The 20,324-nt window shown below is 42.8% G+C and overlaps 1 protein-coding gene and 1 pseudogene across 2 annotated transcripts; one reads left to right on the forward strand and one right to left on the reverse strand.

Annotated features, from left to right (window-relative positions):
* The first annotated feature begins 277 nt into the window (after positions 1–277).
* On the forward strand, positions 278–1,104 carry LOC308236231 (U2 small nuclear ribonucleoprotein A'-like; annotated as a pseudogene). The gene has a single exon. The product of its transcript is annotated as a U2 small nuclear ribonucleoprotein A'-like (transcript).
* A 17,414-nt stretch (positions 1,105–18,518) lies between these two features.
* Positions 18,519–19,606, reverse strand: LOC308252838 (coenzyme Q-binding protein COQ10 homolog B, mitochondrial-like). Its single transcript, XM_080677598.1, is given in 2 exon segments — positions 18,519–18,895; positions 18,897–19,606. Coding segments are annotated over 2 exon segments (618 nt in total). The 5' UTR covers positions 19,319–19,606; the 3' UTR covers positions 18,519–18,699.
* Between the last annotated feature and the right edge of the window lie 718 nt (positions 19,607–20,324).

Below are 20,324 nucleotides of genomic sequence, written 5' to 3' on the forward strand. Positions count from 1 at the left end.
TGATGTTCTCACAATGACAGAATTACGTAATGATGCATTTCTCAGAATGTATCCACATTATTAAGAGGCGTGTAACTGTAATTCACTAGACCTTGAGCACTATGAATACAGGAGCCCATCAGTCTTTTCCCTCAGTGAATGGCTATCTGCTCCCAGTGTCTGGCCTTCAATAAATATGGGATGAATGAATGAATGGATGATTGAACGAACAAATGAACAAACAGATGAATGTCAACCACCACCTGCAGATAAAAGTTCTCTTTTGCGAGGCGGCAGGATGGTGAAGCTGATTGCAGAGCTGATGGAGCAGGTGGCACAGTACACCAACGCTGGGTGGGACACGAGCTGGACCTGGGGGCTATAACATTCCTGTCATGGAAAATCTGGGTGCAACCTTAGACCAGTTTGATGCTATTGATTTTTCTGACAATGCAATCTGGAAACTGGATGGCTCTCCTTTCTTAAGACTGAAGACACTACTGGTGAACAACAATAGAATATGCCGCACAGGAGAGGCGCTGGACTGAGCTCATTCTCACCAACAACAGCCTGGTGGAGCTGGGTGACCTAGACCTTCCGCGTCTCTCAAGTCACTGGCTTACCTGAGGATTCTAAGAAACCCCGTGGCAAACCAGAAGCATTACCAACTCTATGTCATTTACAAAGTTCCCCAAGTCAGAATGCTGGTTTTCCAGAAGGTAAAGCTGAAAGAGCATCAGAAAGCAGAGAACATGTTCAAGGACAAATGGGGTGCACAGCTCGCAAAGGGTATTGCCAGGAGAAGCAAAATATTCAACCCAGGTGCTGGTTTGCCAGCTGACAAAAGAAAGGCGTCCCGTCCCCCAGAGCAAATGCGTGGGCGCTGGCGGAGGTGGAGCGGCTGAAGGGCCTGCTGCAGTGGGGCCAGGCCTGGGGCAGAGAGCGCCGAGCATGCCCCAGCAACCGGACCGGGAGGAGGAGATGGAAGAAGACACCATCCCCACAGGTCCTGAGCAGCAGGCCGAGTGTCCGCGAGGCATGAGGCCCGGCCCGGGACAGGGTCCTGCTTTGGAACGTGGAATAACAGTCTTGTGTCAGCAAAGAGGGGTTCCCAAGCATCGCTGAAGGGCTCCAAACTGCTGCAGGTCGTTTTTTAATATACATGTTGAGATCTAAACACCTGTTTTCCACAAATAGTAAAAATAAAGACCACCAGGTGCCTGGGCTGCGTGTGCAGTGGGTGTGTGTCCGCCTTTAAGCTGGAAATGCAGAAGGCATCGTTTCTGACCAGGCCTCTGTCCTCTATAAAATGTTTGGATGTTTAAATCCTTAATAAAACTTGGGTTTTAAGCGGGGCGGGGGTTGGGGGGCGGGGTAGAGGGGGGTGTTCTCTTTTGCACTTATCCCTTCCTGTGTTTAGCTTCTCAGACATATTTTGATATTGTTTCCTATATACTCTTTACACACTGTGCTGTATCCTTTGGGTTTAGTGGTAGAGAACAGAATCCTGTCTAGTAGTCCATACAGGAAGCGATTTATTTCAGGGTATTAAATGGCTTATAGAGTCGTTGGGAGGAGTGAAGAAACAGACTCAAGGCTGAGCTGTCAGGAACACCTCCCTAAGCACTCTGCAGAACCCGCCCATCAAGGAAGCTGCCTCCGAACCAGGAAATGACCTTCACCAGAACTATAGGACAGCTGCTGCCACCAGGATGCTGCCAAGATCAGGAATCTTCCACTGCTGCCAGCTCCAGATGACACCACACCTGCTGGGTCCACGCTCTGCCTCTCAACACCAATGTAAGTGATAGACTCTGGAAAAGCCAAATGCCTCCATGTGCTTTTTGGCCCTCAGAAGCAGCGGAAGCAAGGCCCTTGCCCCATGCCTGTCTTCTGAAACTACGTGAGTGCCACCAGTGGGTAAAACTTGCATCACGTCCGGAAGCTAGCTTCCAGGGAGTTGAGAAAACATAGTTTTTAGACTTCCAGCCTCCACAGAAGAAAAGAAAGCACTCTAGAAGGAGGGCAGACTGAATTGATGATCCATTCCACCATATCCCCCTTTGAGGAAACAAAGAGAAGGTCTTATCCTCTTATGTTCTATCAATGGCATCTTCAGGCCAATCCTAAGGTGGGGTGGTAGCCTCACTTGTGTTTAAAACACGTTTTGTGCATTTTCTATGGATATAGAAAAGCAGGAGTCATTGGTCATCAGTTGTCTTCCACAAAGGGACATTATCTGTGGGCTCTGTGGACACTCTACCCCAGTGGTTGGCAAACTGCGGCTCGCCACTCTGTTGACTAATGAGTTTGCCGACCACTGACCTAGACGCTCGATTCCAATAATTACAGGCTGTTGTTGTTCCTTGTGATTAAGCCCCTACCCAGTGGTCGGCAAACTCATTAGTCAACAGAGTGGCAAACCGTGGCTCGCGAGCTGCATGTGGCTCACGAGCCACAGTTTGCCCACCACTGCTCTACCCCATTCAGAACACCATGAGATCATTAATGTTGCCTTGTGATTGTGATTCTTGTGAGATCAAACAGTTAACAATCCTTACCTAGTTCATAGAAATCCCAAACCACAACTTCTAGGGTTCATTTTTTGTGCTCCTCTGACGTCTGTGTCTCCATGTAGAGAGTTCTAGGGCAATCATTATAACCTTTTTTACATTACTCAGTAAAAAGATATTTATTGGACACTTGCTGTATGCCAAGCACTGTTTGCATATGTAATAGGTATGTTGAGTAAGTATGACTCATGATATACTCAAAACTGTTTATGTCCCTTAATGGTTTTTCAGCAGGTTAACCTTCCCTGCCCCTGAATAAAAACCCTGGCAGGCATTGTGGCTTTCTGCTCACTCCTGGGAAATAGAAGAGTGCTGGAGTTACTTTAAGTCACAAAAACATCCTCACTTTGATTATAAACATGTCCAGTACCATGAAATGATCAAGAGGCTGAACTTAGTATTAAATCCTCTCTCCTCAAGTCTGCCTCAGGCTGGAAGTCCACAGTCAGAAAGGAGGCTTGACATTTCAGCTCTTCTATTCTTATCACAATCTTTCCCACTCCCTCACTGTCAGACCTAAAAGAGACAGGGAGAGGGGAGAGGACAGTACTTACTTGACTGGATGGCTCTGTGCCCTCTGGGCTTAGCACAAGGCTAATGCTGGTGTCCCTGGGTAGAACTCTTTCTCTTATAATTAGCTTTTATAGTTCTTCTAGACTCATCTCTCCTGCACTCCCCTTTGACCAGGTGAAAACAATCTCTATTCTTGGTGGCCTCTTACAGCTCCTTCCTGATCCCCTGGGCATTGAGCAACATACCTCTGGCCCTTTTAGATTAAGATTCTCCTCTCCTTTGGAGACAAGTCCTCTTCTATTGGGCTAATCAAAGATGGTCCACCTCATCTCTCTCCTAAGTGGCCTTCATCTAGTCCACAGAAAACAGGGCAATATATATGGCATCCTTCCCTGAAACATCCTTGATCTGGCTGAGGGGGGAATGAGTCTTCAGAGTTATTTCCTCGGTAAATCTGCGGAGTGTGGAGGTGTAGGATTTGTCTCCTACTCCCTTTGGTAACTGATAACTTTCATAGTAGTGCCTCGGTGAAAATAGAGGCAGGAATGGTTCCATTGTAACATCCTGCCACACATGCCTTCTAATGTCATTTCGCAGAGATTTGCCCTGACCCTCCCTTTGTATAGTGAGTTATTCAGCAATAGAAATCATTCTTACATTGTTCTCTTCCATCATTATCCTTCCCTTTCACATTCTTCAAGACCCATTTCATCTCCCACTCCTTTGATGAAACATGAAGTCTTTCTAGATCTTTCTGACTGTTTAAAAATTCTCAGTTTTCACATGCTTCTCAGTCTTTCACATGTCCCTGTTGAGTTTGCCCTGATCAACCTGTATGCTCTCCAACACAACTGAGCTCCCTCCTTAGAGCTCCCTTAGGACCTTTATATACATCTATTACTATATTTTGTGTTGTTATTTTCCAACTGTTTGTCTTACATAGTACTAGTAGCCTAGGAATTCTTCAAGGGCAGTGCCCAAGTTTCAGCCAACTCATACCATACTACTTAGTCAGCTTATACCTCTAGTACCATTTCCAATCCATCAAATCAACTCATCTTATGTGCATTTATTGAACAACTACTACAGGCACTGAGGACACCATGGTGAACAAGACAGATGGGGCCTTTGCCTTCATGGCACTTGACAGAACCCAAGTACATTTGTGGAACCTCATTGAATCCCCCTCACTCAGTCCCTGGTTTGTGCTGGGCCCCCCATGGAGAACAGGTGCATCCCAGAGAAGGGTCACAGTGAGATTCTCAACATGGAGGTCCAGGACACTTCTAAACAATTGCCACACTACTTCTCGAAAACTCTGACTTGATCTACTAATGTGGACTCACCCATTCAGTGACACAATTTCAAAACAAGGACTGATAAGTGTCTTGAAAATTCCATTATTAGGGAATATTTCATGAGAAAGGTAATGCTCCCCACAAGGGATGTGTCCTTCCCCATGAATCACCTGTGCACACATGCAGTCCAGGACTCTCCAGCAATGACAACATGTCTGTGCATGCAGAGAGGGAGAAAAAATGTGGGTACACAGCAAGTTTTCTTATCTGCACTTCTAATAAGAGAGGTTCTAGCTCATTGAGGTTCTAGCTTATGGGACCATTATTTTGTTGCACTTCTTTATATGGGGGAGAGGGGGAAGGAAGGACAGTAACAAGTCAAATCATACCTGAACATTGGAGATGAAGAATATCTGAGTCTGAATCTGTCAGTGCTAACAAATACTATGCATCAAGCGCATTGACATCAACAATCTCCTCATAAAAGGCGACCTATGAGTTATAGGACTTGGCAAGCCTTTCCTACCCAAAGACTATTTCTCCCCTCACTTTACACCACAAAGCAAGAAAATATCACCATGGAACTCAAGCTAAGGTAAATTGTCTCTGGAAGCTCTGTGTTTAGGTAGCCAAGGTAGGACAATAGGCATCAAAAACTCCAGTAATGGTTGTTGACAACATAGATTCCTGGGCCCTAAATATTTTTATCCAGAGAGTACCCCAAACACTATAGGATTTGCTATAGCTTTTGCTGGATTTGATATCAGATTTACTCTGCATAGGTTCAATTTGTTGAATGCCTGTACCTAATATCAAAGGACACAGGAGAGGGGAGACCTGACAAGGGAAAAGTTGACAGACCATATCCAGACTTTGGGTTGACACAGAAAAGAGCACGTGGAGGCAAAGCTGTGGGAGCTGGGCCCTGGAGGAAGGGATCCCTCAGGAACACAAACTCCACATCAGATCAAAGCACAGGCTTCTGGGTCCTGAGAAGAAGTGGGGCAGTAGTCCTGTGTTCAACGTGGGGCTAGATATATGGCAATGACACACGGCACATTTTTCTGTTAAAATCTTTTTAGTTTCTCAGAATCCTTCCTGAGCTAAGACTGCTCTGTCCTTCATAAACCTTTCCTGTAAAAAAGGATGTCAGTACCACAAACCAAATTGTGAGGCAGCTGAGCTGCTGACTTCCTGGAGGCCATCACGAAGCCCAAGGCAGGGCTCAGATTAGACGAAACTGTCTGTTCCAGTAGTCTTGACCCAACCAGCCAATCCAGTGCTTCCCTGTGAAAATGAGGTATCACTTCAGCACACACCAATGGTCCTCCCCTGTCATTTGGAGCCGGTTTTACTGTATGGCACTAACAGTAGAGACTAGGAGTAGAAATGAGACATTCTCAAAGCTAACTACAGGTTACCTAGCTTTACCACCGGGACCAGCAGGAACACTGCTCCACTCAGCTTACAAGACACTGCTACAACAATAGGCCAAGACAATGCTGAATCTGCAAATGCAAAATTTAAGCATGATAGTCTGCTTCAGTAGTTCTCCTCTTTGGACCTGCTGCTCCTGTTTCATAGGTCTCATTATTTCAAACATCCTTCCTCTGCCACCCCCCAACAGATGCCATGGAAAGTCCACATTTCCTGCATTTGCTCCTCCTGGCCCCCCAGTCTGGAATGTTCCCACCTTTTACCTCTGTATCTCACACCTTCTAAGATCCAGTTCTAATTTTCAACCTTCTCTCAAGGCACACTTGATTATTCTGAACTCCAGAAATCCTCACTACACTTGTCATCTATAGTGGTGATTCCAAAATCTGGGGCAAAGCAAAACTCTTTGATGAGCTTTTTAAGTATTTATTATCATTCTCCCCAGACTGTCTATATGTGAAATTTGGGGAGTGAGGTTGGGAAATCTGCCTTTTTGGTTTATTTGTTTGTTGTTTAATGTTCCCATAAGCCCTCACTTAAGAATCATTGGTCTATAAAGAGCCAAGTCATGTTTGACATATACTATCATATTGTTTTTCACTTGTGTTGAGTTTTCTGATTTTTTATTGAATTTATTGGGGTGACATTGGTCAATAAAATTATATAGATTTCAGGTATATAATTCTGTAATACATCATCTGTATATTGTATTGTGTGTTCACCACCCCAAGTCATGTCTCCTTCTATCACCATTTATCCCCCCTTTACCCTTTTTTACCTCCCCTTACCCCCTTTCCCTTTGGTAATAACCATATTATTGTCTGTGTCTATAGCCCTTTGGAAGACAGTTTGGCAGTGTCTTATAAAACTAAGCATACTCTTACCATATGATCTTGCAATCACATTTCTTGGTATTTATTCAAATGAGTTGAAAACGATGTCCACACAAAAACCTGAACGTGGATATTTATATCAGCTTTATTCATAATTATGAAAATGTGAAGCAACCAATGTGTCCTTCAGTAGGTGAATGGATAAATAAATCATTGTACATCCAGACAATGGAATATTACTCAGTGCTAAAAAAGGATGTCATGAAAAGACATGGAGGAAACTTAAATGCATATTGCTAAGAAGCCAATCTGAAAAGGCTTCATACTGTATAATTCCAACGACATGACATTCTGGACAAGGCAAAACCATGGAGACAGTAAAAAGATCGGGGCTTGTCAGGGGTTGGGTGGAGGGAGAAATGAATAGATGGAGCACAGAAGATGTTTAGGGCAGTGAAACTCTGTATGATACTATAAAGGTGGATACATGTCATTATGAATTTGTCCAAACCCATAGAATGTAAAACACTAAAGTGAACCTTAATGTAAATAGTGGACTTCAGGTGATGATAATGTGTCAATGCAGGTTCATCAATTGTAACAAAGGTACCACATTGGAGGATATTGATAATGGCAGAAGCTGTGCATGTGTGTGTGTGGATGGGGAAGTGTAGATATGGGACATCTCCATGTTTTATGCTCAATTTTTCTGTGACCCTAAAACTGCTCTAAAAAAATACAGTCTATTTTTTAATGGGGAGAAAGTTAGTTATCCCTGTGATATTACCATCCAGCCTCACTCTAGTTAGGGAGGGTTATGATGGGATGCAGAGATGATGGAATCTTATAAAAGGAAATTAAGTCAAGTCAGGCCTTAGAGAACTGAAAAGCCATCCAAAATATTAATAATTATTATTATAACAGCTATTATTTTGTGAGAGCTGATTATGTGTCAGGCACTGTGGGAAGCAATTCACCTGACAGAGATATCGTCATCCCCACTTTAAAGATGAAGAAATTGAGTCCTGGGGAAGTTAGGCAATTAGTCCATGTTCACAAACGACAGAGTCCAGATTCCAACCTGGGCCTATCAGACCCCAGAGCCAGAGTGTTTAACCGTTTTTGTCTTTCTTTCTTGGCATCATGTGGCTCTGTCTTTGCGCTGCTCTCTTAGTAGACAAGCTCCCTCTATTTTACCATCTAGTTACACACGATCCCCCGCAAGGCTGCCTCATCCCTAGAGCTTTCTTTCAAAGAGACTCTTATCTTTATGGCCCCTAATTCAAATTCTTGAGAAAATAGGACTATTCAATAAATTGGCTGATTTTGAGACAGGTATCCATCCAGGGTCCAATCAGCCATAACCAGGAGTGTTACCCCAGAATGATAGGTAGTAGAGGCAAATCGCCTGAGGTGTCCTTCATACCAGGACATCACTGACTATCCTTGAATCCAGAACCCTGGAGTAGGCATTGTTAAATTGCTACTTTTCACACATGTAGAATCATGTGTGGTAATAGTATACCCCTATGGTGCTATTATGAGATTTAAAGTTATTCTATGTGAAATGCATAAAACAGCGTCTAGCACATGGCCATTGCTATGAATAGCATTATTATTCAAGCTGCACTGCAACCACTTTGGCTCTGGCTTTCCAGTATGCTATTCCCTTGACTCCCAACTTAGCTTCTTGCCTTGACTCATCCCTTTCAAAAGCATGTGCCTCAACAATTGCCAAATTTAAGCATCTCTGCAAACTCATTCTTTTCTAGTTCAGATTTAATAACACCCTTAGACAGCAAAAGTAAATAATTCCAGGTCTGAAAATGTCCAGGGCTATTCCAATGCTTGCCTTTATCTTTGAGAAGATAGTTTCAAAACCAGATTTTAAAGAAAGTTGAGGTCACAAAAGTGATAGCCATTTGCACGATATCCCTAAATAATGCTACCACGGCAAGCTGGGGAATTTAAATAATTCCAGAGGATTGCTATGAACCTTGGTATAGTTCTAGAATCAAATTAAGCAGTGCATTCAGACTTTTGTTGGCTTGATAGACAATAGAAAGCAAAGAGAGGCATCATCCAAATAAAATGAGGTTTCTTAGCCCATATATCACAACAACCACCAACTTACATTTGTTTATTTAAAATTTCTCATTTGATTATTCCCAACTATTGCCCTGCAAGCCAAGTAAGGCCACTATCCTCCAATTTTACAGATGATAAAATTGAGGCTAAGCAACTCGCTACCACTTGGCTCAGCTAGTGGGAAGATCGTAGGATGAGAACCCAGGTCTCCTGCTCCACAATATCTCTCTGATGAAAACTGAGAGGAAACTTCCAAGTAGTAAAAGCAACTGGTTGAGAAATCATCGGGGTCTCTCAAAGTGTGCTCCTTACATCACTCTTGTGTCATGATACTCTGAGAATAAGCTTAGAAATGACTGCTCACCAGATGGTCCCTCTTGGTTTATAATACACGTTAGCTTATTAAAGGCCCTGAGAAATTCTACCTAATTTTTAGCTAATTTATATTAACCCTGTATTCCTCAAACTTTATTTGACCATAAAACTCTTATTGTGTGTGTTATTTATTAATATCACACAGAGGAATATTCTTTGGAAAACATTTTAGACTGCGTCAAAAACTGTTATTCAGTGAATTACCTAAAAAAAAAAAAAAAAAAAGTGCTTTAACTAAAAATTATTCTACTTCGCCTGATGCCCAGTTTCTTAGGCCTAAACTAATTTCTGGAAGTCATACTAATTCTAGGAAAGTTTTCTGGGCATGCTGTTAGGAGGCATATAGGAGAGGCGAAACTTGAAAGAATTGAAGTAGGCTTTAGGGGCACAGATAAATATAAAAATAGAGCTTCTGTCTCCAACCTCCAAGTGGCAGGGAAACTCCAGGTGGCCTTCTGTCCTCATGTGTTCTCTCTACCTCCACAGCTTTCCATCATCTAGGCCTGGGTCAATAGCGTGGGTGAGATATTTCTCCTTTCCTTCCTCATCTCTTTCCCCACAAAGAGAACTTTCTCTAATCCTCTAAGAGAAATCTTTGGCTTCCAGGAGATCAGCATCTTATACATAAAGTAGGAAGGTCATCCTGTGGTGGCTAGGAACGATGACAGTGGCATTAAGGAAAAGGGAATGCAATTTGTATGCCTTTCAAAAACCTCTACCAAGCACTAGTTTCCCAACAAATCGAAAGTCACTGCATAACCAGAGTGAGCCCTTTCATTCTTAAACCACTTTCTCAGACCTTCTTGTCAGTGGCCACAGCTCCCCAATTAACGACTATAGCAACTTCTCTTGAAAGAATTAACTGTGCCTCTTCTTAACTCCAACCCTTTACATCCAGCTTAAACTCATTGAACCAGGTTGCCAATTTACCGCACGTATTTGCCACTTGGGGAAACACATGAGCTTCCCTGCATAGGGCCGATCCCAGGAGCAGTAGTGTTTTAAGATGTTTTTCTACTCTGTGGCCTTACTGAGCCGGGGGACAGTTGAGGAGACTGGCTGCTCTTTGCATCCTTGTGTTTTCCTTCCCACACGAGCCAGCATGGCCTTGGCCTATCAGAGACATTGCTCTTCCTCAGGTTCTCAGCTCTACAGTTTCTTCTTTACTATCGAGCAGTTCTTCCAGGAAACAGTCTCAAGACAGCACACCCAGAGGTCGGTTGGCAGGCTGTGGACGTCACTTCCTCAATGGCCCAGCTTCTCCCACAAGCAGGGAATGTGGTTATTCTCAGAGGTTTCCCAAGAGTCAGAGGGGTGAGCGCCTGCCTGAGTGCCAGCTGGGTAGTGGATATGGGGGGTCCACGCCCCCCTTCCACCTTCCTTGCCTCCTCTGCTATCTCCTGGGCCCTGAAGCAGATGCTCCCCAACAAGATAGAGTGCTCCTCACAGTTCCTCTCTGAGAAGTTGGGCCCTGGAGCAGGAACCGCCCACTCCATCATTTGGTCAGAACTGCATGGCCAACACCAAGCACTTCTTTTAAAATATGTTTGTATTGATTTTTAGAGCGAGAGGAAGGGAGAGGAATAGAGAGAGAGAAACATCGATGAGGGAAACATCATTGATCAGCTGCGTCCTGCATGGCCCCTTCTAGGCATGTGCCCTGACCTAGAATCAAACTGTGACCTCCTGGTTCACAGGTTGATGCTCAACCACTGAGCCACGCCAGCCAGGCAACACAGAGCACTTTTGAGTCACCTTTCTGGAAAGTCCACTGTGCTACCCTCAGAGCAAGAGCAAACTTCACTTTCTAAATATTGCGGAGTAGAGGATTCTTCTTGAAGTTAACCACCCGTGACAGAGAAAGGCTCCCTCCTCAAACGAGTGCCCTTCTTCGCTGCGTGTGATGCCCTTGGCCCATTTACTTCGCTCTGTCTGAGTTAAAATGGCTGGCACTTTCCTTAAAGGTTAAGACTAGCACTTTGAAATAATAAATATTATTATTCTAATAATAAAATCAAACACAGGTGAAATGTGCATAAGTGCTTTATAATATTATTGACATATTTTTAAAATTTTGATTGACTTTAGGAGAAGAAGGGAGAGAGAGAGAGATAGAGAAAGTGACATTGACTCGTTGTTCCATCTATTTATGCATTCATTGGTTGATTCCTATATGTACCCTGACCAAGGATGGAACCCACAACCTTGGCTCATCGGAAAAAATGATCCAACCAATTGTCCTACCTGGCCAGGGCAATACGGTTGATATTGTATAAAATAATATTAGTAACCTCACATAACAATGTTATTATCTTCATTTTACAGATTAAAAAACTGATGAGGAGAAGGGTAAAGGACATTCCCTTACAGCCAATATAGTGAGTGGGAGGGCTGGTTTTACTTTTTCCTCCGAGACTCTTTGCCCTTGTGTCCCCTTCACTGAGAGGTGTTACTCCCTCTGGATAAGACTCTTTCTCTCTCTCTCTCTCCCCTTTTTTTCTCTCTCCCTCTCTCCCTCTCACACATACACACTGTTAAAGAAAAAAATTATTCTGACACTTGTTAAAACATTAAGGAAGACTTCGTTGAAGACTACTGCATTAGAGGTATTGTAGTGGGGAAGAGGGATTGAGCTCAACTCCAAACACAGCAAGGACAAGTGGGGGTTTATAGCCAGGAAGCAGAGGGAGGGGGTCGGTAGGTGGAAAATTACTAAGAAGAGACATCAAGGGTAGGAGGATTCTTGCTGAACTGGCCTAAAAGGATTCTTGCTGAAGGCAGGCCAAGGACTTAGATGTCAGAGGTGGTTGATGAAGATCTTGATCAGATATCAGTGATGAAGGGATTCTTGCTAAAATGACTTAGCAGGATTCTTGCTAAAACTGCACTAAACAAACCCAAGACAGGTCAAGGTCCAAAGTCAGAGGGCTCACAGAGGTCTGACTAAAGTTTGGTCAGGGTGAGCATTTTTATCAACACACACACCAGGTTTGCCCTATAACAGCCCCCTCCAAGTCTTATTCCTTTTCTAAGAAACTGAGTTCTGAATATTGCCTCCCCCTTGTTCTACCGATATATCCTTGAGCCCTAGGATAACTAAGGATACGCTGAGCAACATTCTCCTTTTCTTGTAACTCCCTGAGAAAGTGCCAGGTGGTGGGAAAGGCACATCAGAACAGCCATCCAGGCCCAATCACTGGCACGAGGTGGTCAGTGGAGGAGCTGTGGGAGGCAGGGAAGTCAGCCAGTGAGCTGCCCAGTGCAGGTTTCAAGGAGAACTAAGTGCACATTTCAACTGGTTTTCAACCACATAACAATGTTGCAAGGGGGGAAAGTAGTGCTACCTGGTGTTTTCTGCCATGATTTCAAAGGATGTTTAGCATCCCGGCAGATTTAAGCACAAGAAAAATTGTGAAAAAACTTTGAAATGGGCAAGCTGATTATTGAGTATCCTTCCCATGGAAGGCTAGTGTCTGGAGGACTCTCTTAGGGATGTCTGATGCATTGGAGGTCTGAGCCTTTCTTGGTCTTCAACTATTTTGCAACTCTGTGGAGACAGACTTCAACTTGTGGGGAACTGATAGTGATGCAAATTATTTCTGTCCATAAAAAAAGCAAATAAATTTTGTCCTGTGAAATTGCAATTAATCCCCACCTGTGAAACAGGCTGTTTTTGCATCTATTAGCAAATTAAAACCAGTGTTTCTGATTGCCTACATAAATGACTGGTCTCTGGCTTTTTATTTGAGCTAGTTGTAATTTCTTATTAGTTCTCTCAATATTCATGAGTTAAATCAAATATTTGACATGTCTTCTTTCCACGTTTGTATGAGTCATAGTTTTATCTTTTTAGAAAATTACTCTGTAAGTGTAGAGATTCCACAATTTGGTAGCTAACAATAAAATCTTTCTCCCTCCTCTGTTCTGGGCTCTCACCTAAAATTAGACCAGATTCTACATCATGCTGACTCTCAAAAAGAGGCAGCTTTAACAGTAAATAAAGTTGAAGAAGTTTCCTTGCAAGGGGACTAAGACTCCTAAGCCATCTTTAACTCATTGGTAGAGACACCTGGAGCACTGAAGAGAGCAATAGATAATTCTAACTTATATTACATAAGTTACTTAAGAATTGGGGTTCCTTTAGTATTTTTGTATAGTCCTTAATTATTCTTGCTTTTGTTGCTTGTGCTTTTAGTGGCATATACAAGAAATCATTGCTGAGACCAGTGGAATATTACTTGGCCTTTAAAAATCAGGAAATCCAGCCACATATGACAACATGAATGACCCTGGAGGACATTATTCTAAGTGAAATAAGTCATCACCGAAGGACAAATACTGCATGATTCCACATAAATGAGGTATCTAACATAGTCATACTCATGGGAACAGAGAGTCAAATGGTGGCTGCTAGGGGCCGGAGGGAGGGGAAATGGGTTTGCTGGGAAATGGGTATGAAGCTTCAATTATATAAAATATAAGATCAAGAGATCTTCTGTCCGACATTGTGGCTACAGTCAACAATACTGTGTTGAACACAAAAAAAAATTTTGTTAAGAGAGTAGATCTCATTTTATATGTTCTTGCTATAATCAATCAATCAATTACAGTAATAGACAATAAACTTGCAAAAAGAAAAAAACAACTGGGGACTCTCTAGATCCCAACCTTTCTCCAATATATTAGCTCAATCATAATATACCAGACATGGCTATAAAGCTCAGACGTGGGCCCCAACATTATTGAGCAGCGATCCACTCCATGCTCCTGATTTTTGGTCTCCTTTATCCTGCTTCACATGAGAAAGAGAGGATCAGAGGCAGGGAGCAGTGGGCCACCCACCATCACAAAGCTGCCCGACTTCCCACGCCTTGCTTCTCCCACTGCCCCTGCCCCTCACTACCGACAACAGCAGACAAGAAACACCACCACAAAAGCAAGTAGCCTAGTCACTAGGCCCTAGTGTCATTAAATAAGCAGCAGAAAGGAGCCCCAGGGCTCAGCTGATTTCCAAGCATGGTTCAAAGACCACCCTGCATCAGAATCACCTGGTTAGAGGAGCTTGTTAGAAATGCAGACGCCTGTTCTCCTCCCCTAAGGGATTCTGCATCAGTTGGTGATGATTCACAGGAAATTTTAGTCCAGATATAAAAAAGATAGGGGCATGTTGCTTATCCCCCATAGGCCTTAAATTCCCATCAGGGCAGCATCAGGACTAGGCTCCGGGTGCCCCCACATGCGGGCTTTCCCCACGTGCCCACTGCCTCTCAGGCAGTTAAGATGAGAAGTGAAACTCGCTTCATGAAAGTGTTTTGCTCTTTACCATCTGTTTACCATTTTCAAACCATCTGTTCCTTCTCATGAGCTGTTTTGGCTCATGAAGGCACTAGAGGGTGATGCTTAGAGCTGGATTCTGGTAGAATACCAGGATTTAAATTCTGACTTTGCCAATTCCTGGCTTTGAAACCCTGGGCAAGCTACTTAACCTCTCTGTGCTTCAGTTTTCTCATCTATAATAATAGCATTCACTATTGATTGTTGTGAGAGGTATACTAACTAGTACAAGTTGTGACAGTTTAGCTAACACTGGTTGTGAGAATTCGAATAATAATGTATATAAAGAATGTAAAACAGGGCTGGTGTGTGATAAGTGCTCAGTAAGTATTAACTGTCACCCTTATTATTATTGGCTTCTCTCCTATGATTATTCCTTCAGATAGGAGGAGGGTTTAAGAATTAGTTTGGCTATACTAGGTGTAATCCTGAGAGTCCAGTGCCCAGCTACAATCTTAGCCCACTGGCCCATGACTCCCATAGTTGGCCATATCGGTCAAGGTCACTGCCCTTAAACTGAACGAGGGTAGAACTGTATAGAGCAGAGACATAAAGGGAAACCTACTCACACCTCTGTGACTCTGGGTATGTCATTGTAAGTTACTTTTCTCTTGGCTAGCTTTCCATAGAATTAAAGATGCGTGTTAATATTCCACCTCCAACAAAAATCAGAGAAGCATCTACTTAGACATGGCACAGGTTCCTCAGGTAAAAAAAAAAATCTGAGGATCCCACCCTGATTGGATCTTGTTCTTGTAAACCCCACCCCATGCCTTCTTCCCAGATCCTAGTTAAAGGATGCTCTTGGTGTAAAGATAAATGCTACGATCAATTCAACACAACATGTTGCAGAAAAGGAAAACTAGGTTTCCTCAGTGTTTATAGCATGAATATTGTCTTTTTAAAAGACAGCGATATTAAGAAGTGGTAGCTACCAAAGTCTGTCATTTAAATAAAGAGCAGGTGTTACTTATGATGGGGTGAAGTGTGTTGCCCTAGAAATGAGAATCACTCTTCTTCCTTTTGAGATAACTGGTGAGACTCGCCTTGCACACTGGGTTGGAAAGTCATTAAAACTGCTGCAGCACAACTCCTGGACTGCCCAGAGGTACACAGATCAGTGAGCATCATGAGCGTCTGAGATGCTGCCTACTTATTAAGCAAGTGTTTGTCCTATGATGTCCTGGGCACTCAGGCCACAGGGGATGTATGAGACTGCTCTGAATGGCCACTTGCTGTCTGAGTTGAAGTAAATAATGCACATCCCTTCAAAGTTCAGTTTCCTCACCTGGGACATAGGAAGCAAAATAGTAGTTAGGATGCTTTCTTTGGGTGCAAGTTATAGAAAAAGCATGACTCGAGAGCTTTAATAATCATGGGAAGTCCCATCTCACATTATAGGACGTGCACAGCTGTGCCAGGAGCCAGGAGGCCTGCCTCTGCTTCGCTTGGCTCTGGCCTCCTCTCTGTGTTGACTTTCTTTACAGCTATGGAAATTCCAGGCACACATCCGACAGCACAACATCCAAAGTAGAGAAGAGGGATGTCTCTTCCTACCTGCCTCTTTTTCATCAATCAGGAACCTTCCCCAAGCCCCCATCCCCACCCAGCAGGGCTTGCCCTCATGCCTCACTGGCTAGAATAAGGTAACATGACCCCCTGGACCAGTTGCTGGTGATGGATGCCATAATTGGTTTAAACTATTCCACACTTACCCCAGGGCTATGAGCAGAATCACTTCCCAAAGAATAGGATGATAGAAGGACAAACACCTAAACAACAGCAGGACTTTGCAGACCAAGAGAAAGAAGTAGCTGGTTGGAGTACAGGCAATGGACAGTGTTTACTGTGCCAGCCCACCAAATTCTTGTGATGAATAGATGAGATGGTGGATGAAAAATAGCCCACTCAGTGCCTGGCATATGGAAATAATAATAGCAGGTGAATTTTTTTAATGGCTCTTTATTTTTTTTTTTTTTTTTTAAATATATTTTATTGATTTTTTACAGAGAGGAAGGAAGAGTGATAGAGAGCTAGAAACATCAATGAGAGAGAAACATCGATCAGCTGCCTCCTGCACACCTCCTACTGGGGATGTGCCCGCAACCAAGTTACGTGCCCTTGACCGGAATCGAACCCGGGACCCCTCAGTCCGCAGGCTGACGCTCTATCCACTGAGCCAAACCGGTTTTGGCTTTAATGGCTCTTTATATGAATTCTCTGGGTCAATTAGTGCCCTGTGAGGTAGGCACCATCATTATAGATAAGGGGACTGGAACACAGGTGAGTTAAGTACCTTGATCAAGGCAGCGTCTGCATTTAAACTCAGGCTGCCTGACTTCAAGGTCCATTTTCTAAGATCTACTTCACTGAAATGGTAGTCCGATCCTTCACCTCATCTCTTCCCTAATCTCAAGAAATGTGTAAATTTTGAGTTCCATGGGATTCACACACATGAAAAATTAGAGAACAATATAATATAGCAGCTAGTGACAATCTCAGTGGTATAACAGAGGAAAGAAGTAACCAATGTGTTGAGTGGGCAGCAGGAGGCTGGACCTGGAAGGAGGAGTGATTTTGAAGAGGAGGTGGAGAGCATGCCAGACTGGTATAGCAGCTTGTAGTTTTCAAGAAAAAAAAAATCTACTCTTATGTGAGTTGAGTAAAGGGATGTGGCTTAGAATCCACTCTGGAGAAGCAGAGGCATAGCAGGACTCCAGCCACATTCAACTTAAGGAGAGACTTTGAAGGTTGTTTTACCCACAAAACCATTGGCTCATGAGCTGTATTATAGTGGACTTTGTGAGTCATAAAACTTCTGTGCAAGGGAAACCAAATCACATTGGTAAACTCTAAAATTTTCCTAATGTTCTCTTATAACTACTGCCTGTGAGTCCCAATCTATAGCATTGTTAACTTCCAAGAGAAATTTGATATTGATGGGCGACTTGGAATTTCCCCCACAAAAGCATGGCAAGATCTCTAGTAGATCTGGGTGGGACGAAAGGTGGTGCTAGAGTTCAAACTCAAGGTTATTATGCACTTATCCTCATCTCCCCTGGCCTCTTAGGATTACATCTCCATGCCTGCAGTTTGGGTGCCCAAAGTCTTCTGAATGACTCTGGAGATTTGGACCTAAACCCCACATTCTTATGAAGAGTGCCCTGGGTTTCCTAGTCACAGATGATGTTAGAATGTTGAACAGTAGATGGTATTTCCCAAAGGAACCTGCTTGAGGAAGAGATTTCTCTGTATCTCACACCACTTCCTGTAACACCAACTTTCATGCCAAGAGAGGACCTCCAAGGATGTGTTCTGGGCAGGTTTTCGGATCATGTTCTTTCCTATATTAATGTGTTTGAATCTAATCAATGTGTTTATATTCTGTTTAGTCTTTTTATTTTTAATAAACAAATTAACTTTATTAAGTTACCACTTCAGTCCTGACATTGATTTGTATACAAAAATATCAGTTTGAAATACATTATTGAAAGTAGTATACACAATAAATAGAAAATGGGGATGCATGGTGCTGGAGACAGCAGCCAACTTCTCTTCATGTTGCCCACTGTTGTAGACACAATTTGATACACAATCAGCATTGTTGAAAAAGCAAAGTACCTGGGAGAGGGTTGCAAACTATAAAAAATGTAGCTTAAAGCTCTGGAACACTCACCAAAAAAAGCCAGGGGTTTATCATGGAGCTAACCTCACTATAGCATTGAATTATCTCCTACTACCATGAGAACAATTTAAAAAAGGTGCCAAGGAACCTTCATTAACAGTATTGTTAAGTCAACGTTTTTACTGTAAGTATCTGATGATTACACAAATATCCTAACCCATGACACAGGCCCTATGACAGTAAGTTATAAAGTCTGAATTAAATAACTTAAATGTGATATGGTCATTGTAATACATACTATATGAATATCTCAAATAGCCTCTTTCGGATAAAGTGATAACTAAAAGGTTTAAATTTAGTTTCAGTTTCTCTCAGAAGAGTGACATCAGTATTCTAGCAATAGTGATGACATTCCATTGATGGTAAATATGCGAATGTACACATTACTTTGAATCATACGTGATTGAATTCTATGTACATGTGCTTCCATATTCCAAGTGCAAATTTTCGATGGTGCAGGTTTATAATCAAAGCTGGGCTGAACAAATGCTTTCTGGCTTCTGAAAGCAAATGATAAAAGCACGCTCTAAAAGTGAATACACTGAAGTCACAAGTAGGTGACCAGTTCCAGTCCTTTCCTCTTTTTACGTGTGATGAACTTCATGAAACATTAGCTCACGAGGTATATTTGTTTCTGAACCATACAGCTTACACGCTCTTCTTTCGAAGGCCGCTACCATCTGCTTTACGACTTCATCAAAAAACAATGTGGCAAGCTGAGAATGTAGAAGTGAGCGGAATTCAAAAGAAACTGAAAAATCCAAGGTACAAGTCCTTGGGCAGACCTGGGCTAAAACGCCAAACAGTCTCCAAATGATTGAAAAGCTTCCCATCAGTGCAGGATGTCTTTACTAAATGTGGTTTCACCATGGTTACTACAGATGTATAGTGCTCCAATACAGGTGGAAACCCAATTTCTAATTGTGTATTGCAGTATCCGGATCTCTTTAATATTATATTGGATTTTTTGCACCATGGAACAAAATGCTTGTAATCTTCCATTCCTGCTACTACATCATACATTTCCTGCATAGAGTATCCTATAATTCTCCTCTCTGAATACTCTTTTCTCTTGTTTATTAATGGTGCAGCAATTTTGAAGAAAGTTCTTGCATATATCTCCTTGGGCAAAACTGAGGTATGTAGTAGAAGATTTCTGCTCATCAGTATACCACAGGAAGCTAAGTATCTGACGTTCCGCATAGGCCCCTATGCCGAAACCTGGGGTCCAGCTGCTACCGGCGACTTTGGACGACATCCGGAGACCAAGACCACCTTTCTCAGGACACTCTGACCGGTTCGAGTTGCCATGATCGTCTCTTCTGTTTAGTCTTGTCTGTCATCAGGTTCTTGTTCATCATCTTTTACTTTATTTAGTCTTAGTATTACTTTCCAAATTCCTCTGCAATCTGACATTTAGGCAACAGGTACCTTTCTAGGTTAATACAATATATCAAGTTGGAGAAGGATGGTCTCTGGAGTCAGAGAGTGAGTTTAGATTGCAGCACCATCACTCACTACTGATGCCTCTGGATCCAGGACTGAACTTGTGAGGTGAAGACCTTCTGTTCAAGACAGCACGATGCCCATCCTGACCAGGTGAACAAAGTAAAAGGAAGGTGCTCAGATAATGCCTGGCACATAATTGCTGTTTTAAATGTTAGTTTTTTCCTTCCCTCTGTCCTTTTCCCCTTAGAGGGTAAGGAAGAAGAAGGTTCAAATGCAGTAAAGGCAAAATAGCATTTGTGTAGTTTTCAGGAAACCTGATTATGCCACTAAGTTACTGTGTGCCTTCTGGTGGGACTTGCCTTCTCTGGTTCCTTTTCTCATCTACAAAAAGAGGAGGTTATATTTGATATTCTTAAAGTCACCTGTATATTTAAAATTATATCCTGTCCACATTCCTCAAGTTCTGAATCACCAGAATTCCCCCAAGTCATCTGTCACATCCAGGCTCCCGAGTCATCGCCCTTAGGTGGGTGTAGCCCAGTTTCTCCCCCTTTCAACTTGGCCTTCTGGATCCCCCCTGCTTCTGACCTGTTGTGAAATGGCTGTTATCTAAGATTAACAAGTACTTGCTGACCACTTAGGGAGGGCATGATGGGGACCCAGAGATATGATCTCAGACCTGTCTAGACAGCCAGCAAGCAGTTCAGTCAAAGCACCTGATAACAAAGATGTCATTGGAAAGAAACATGAGGTCATCTCA

This window comes from Plecotus auritus, assembly GCF_963455305.1.
Source record: "Plecotus auritus genome assembly, chromosome: 1".
In the NCBI taxonomy this organism is placed as follows: domain Eukaryota; kingdom Metazoa; phylum Chordata; class Mammalia; order Chiroptera; family Vespertilionidae; genus Plecotus; species Plecotus auritus.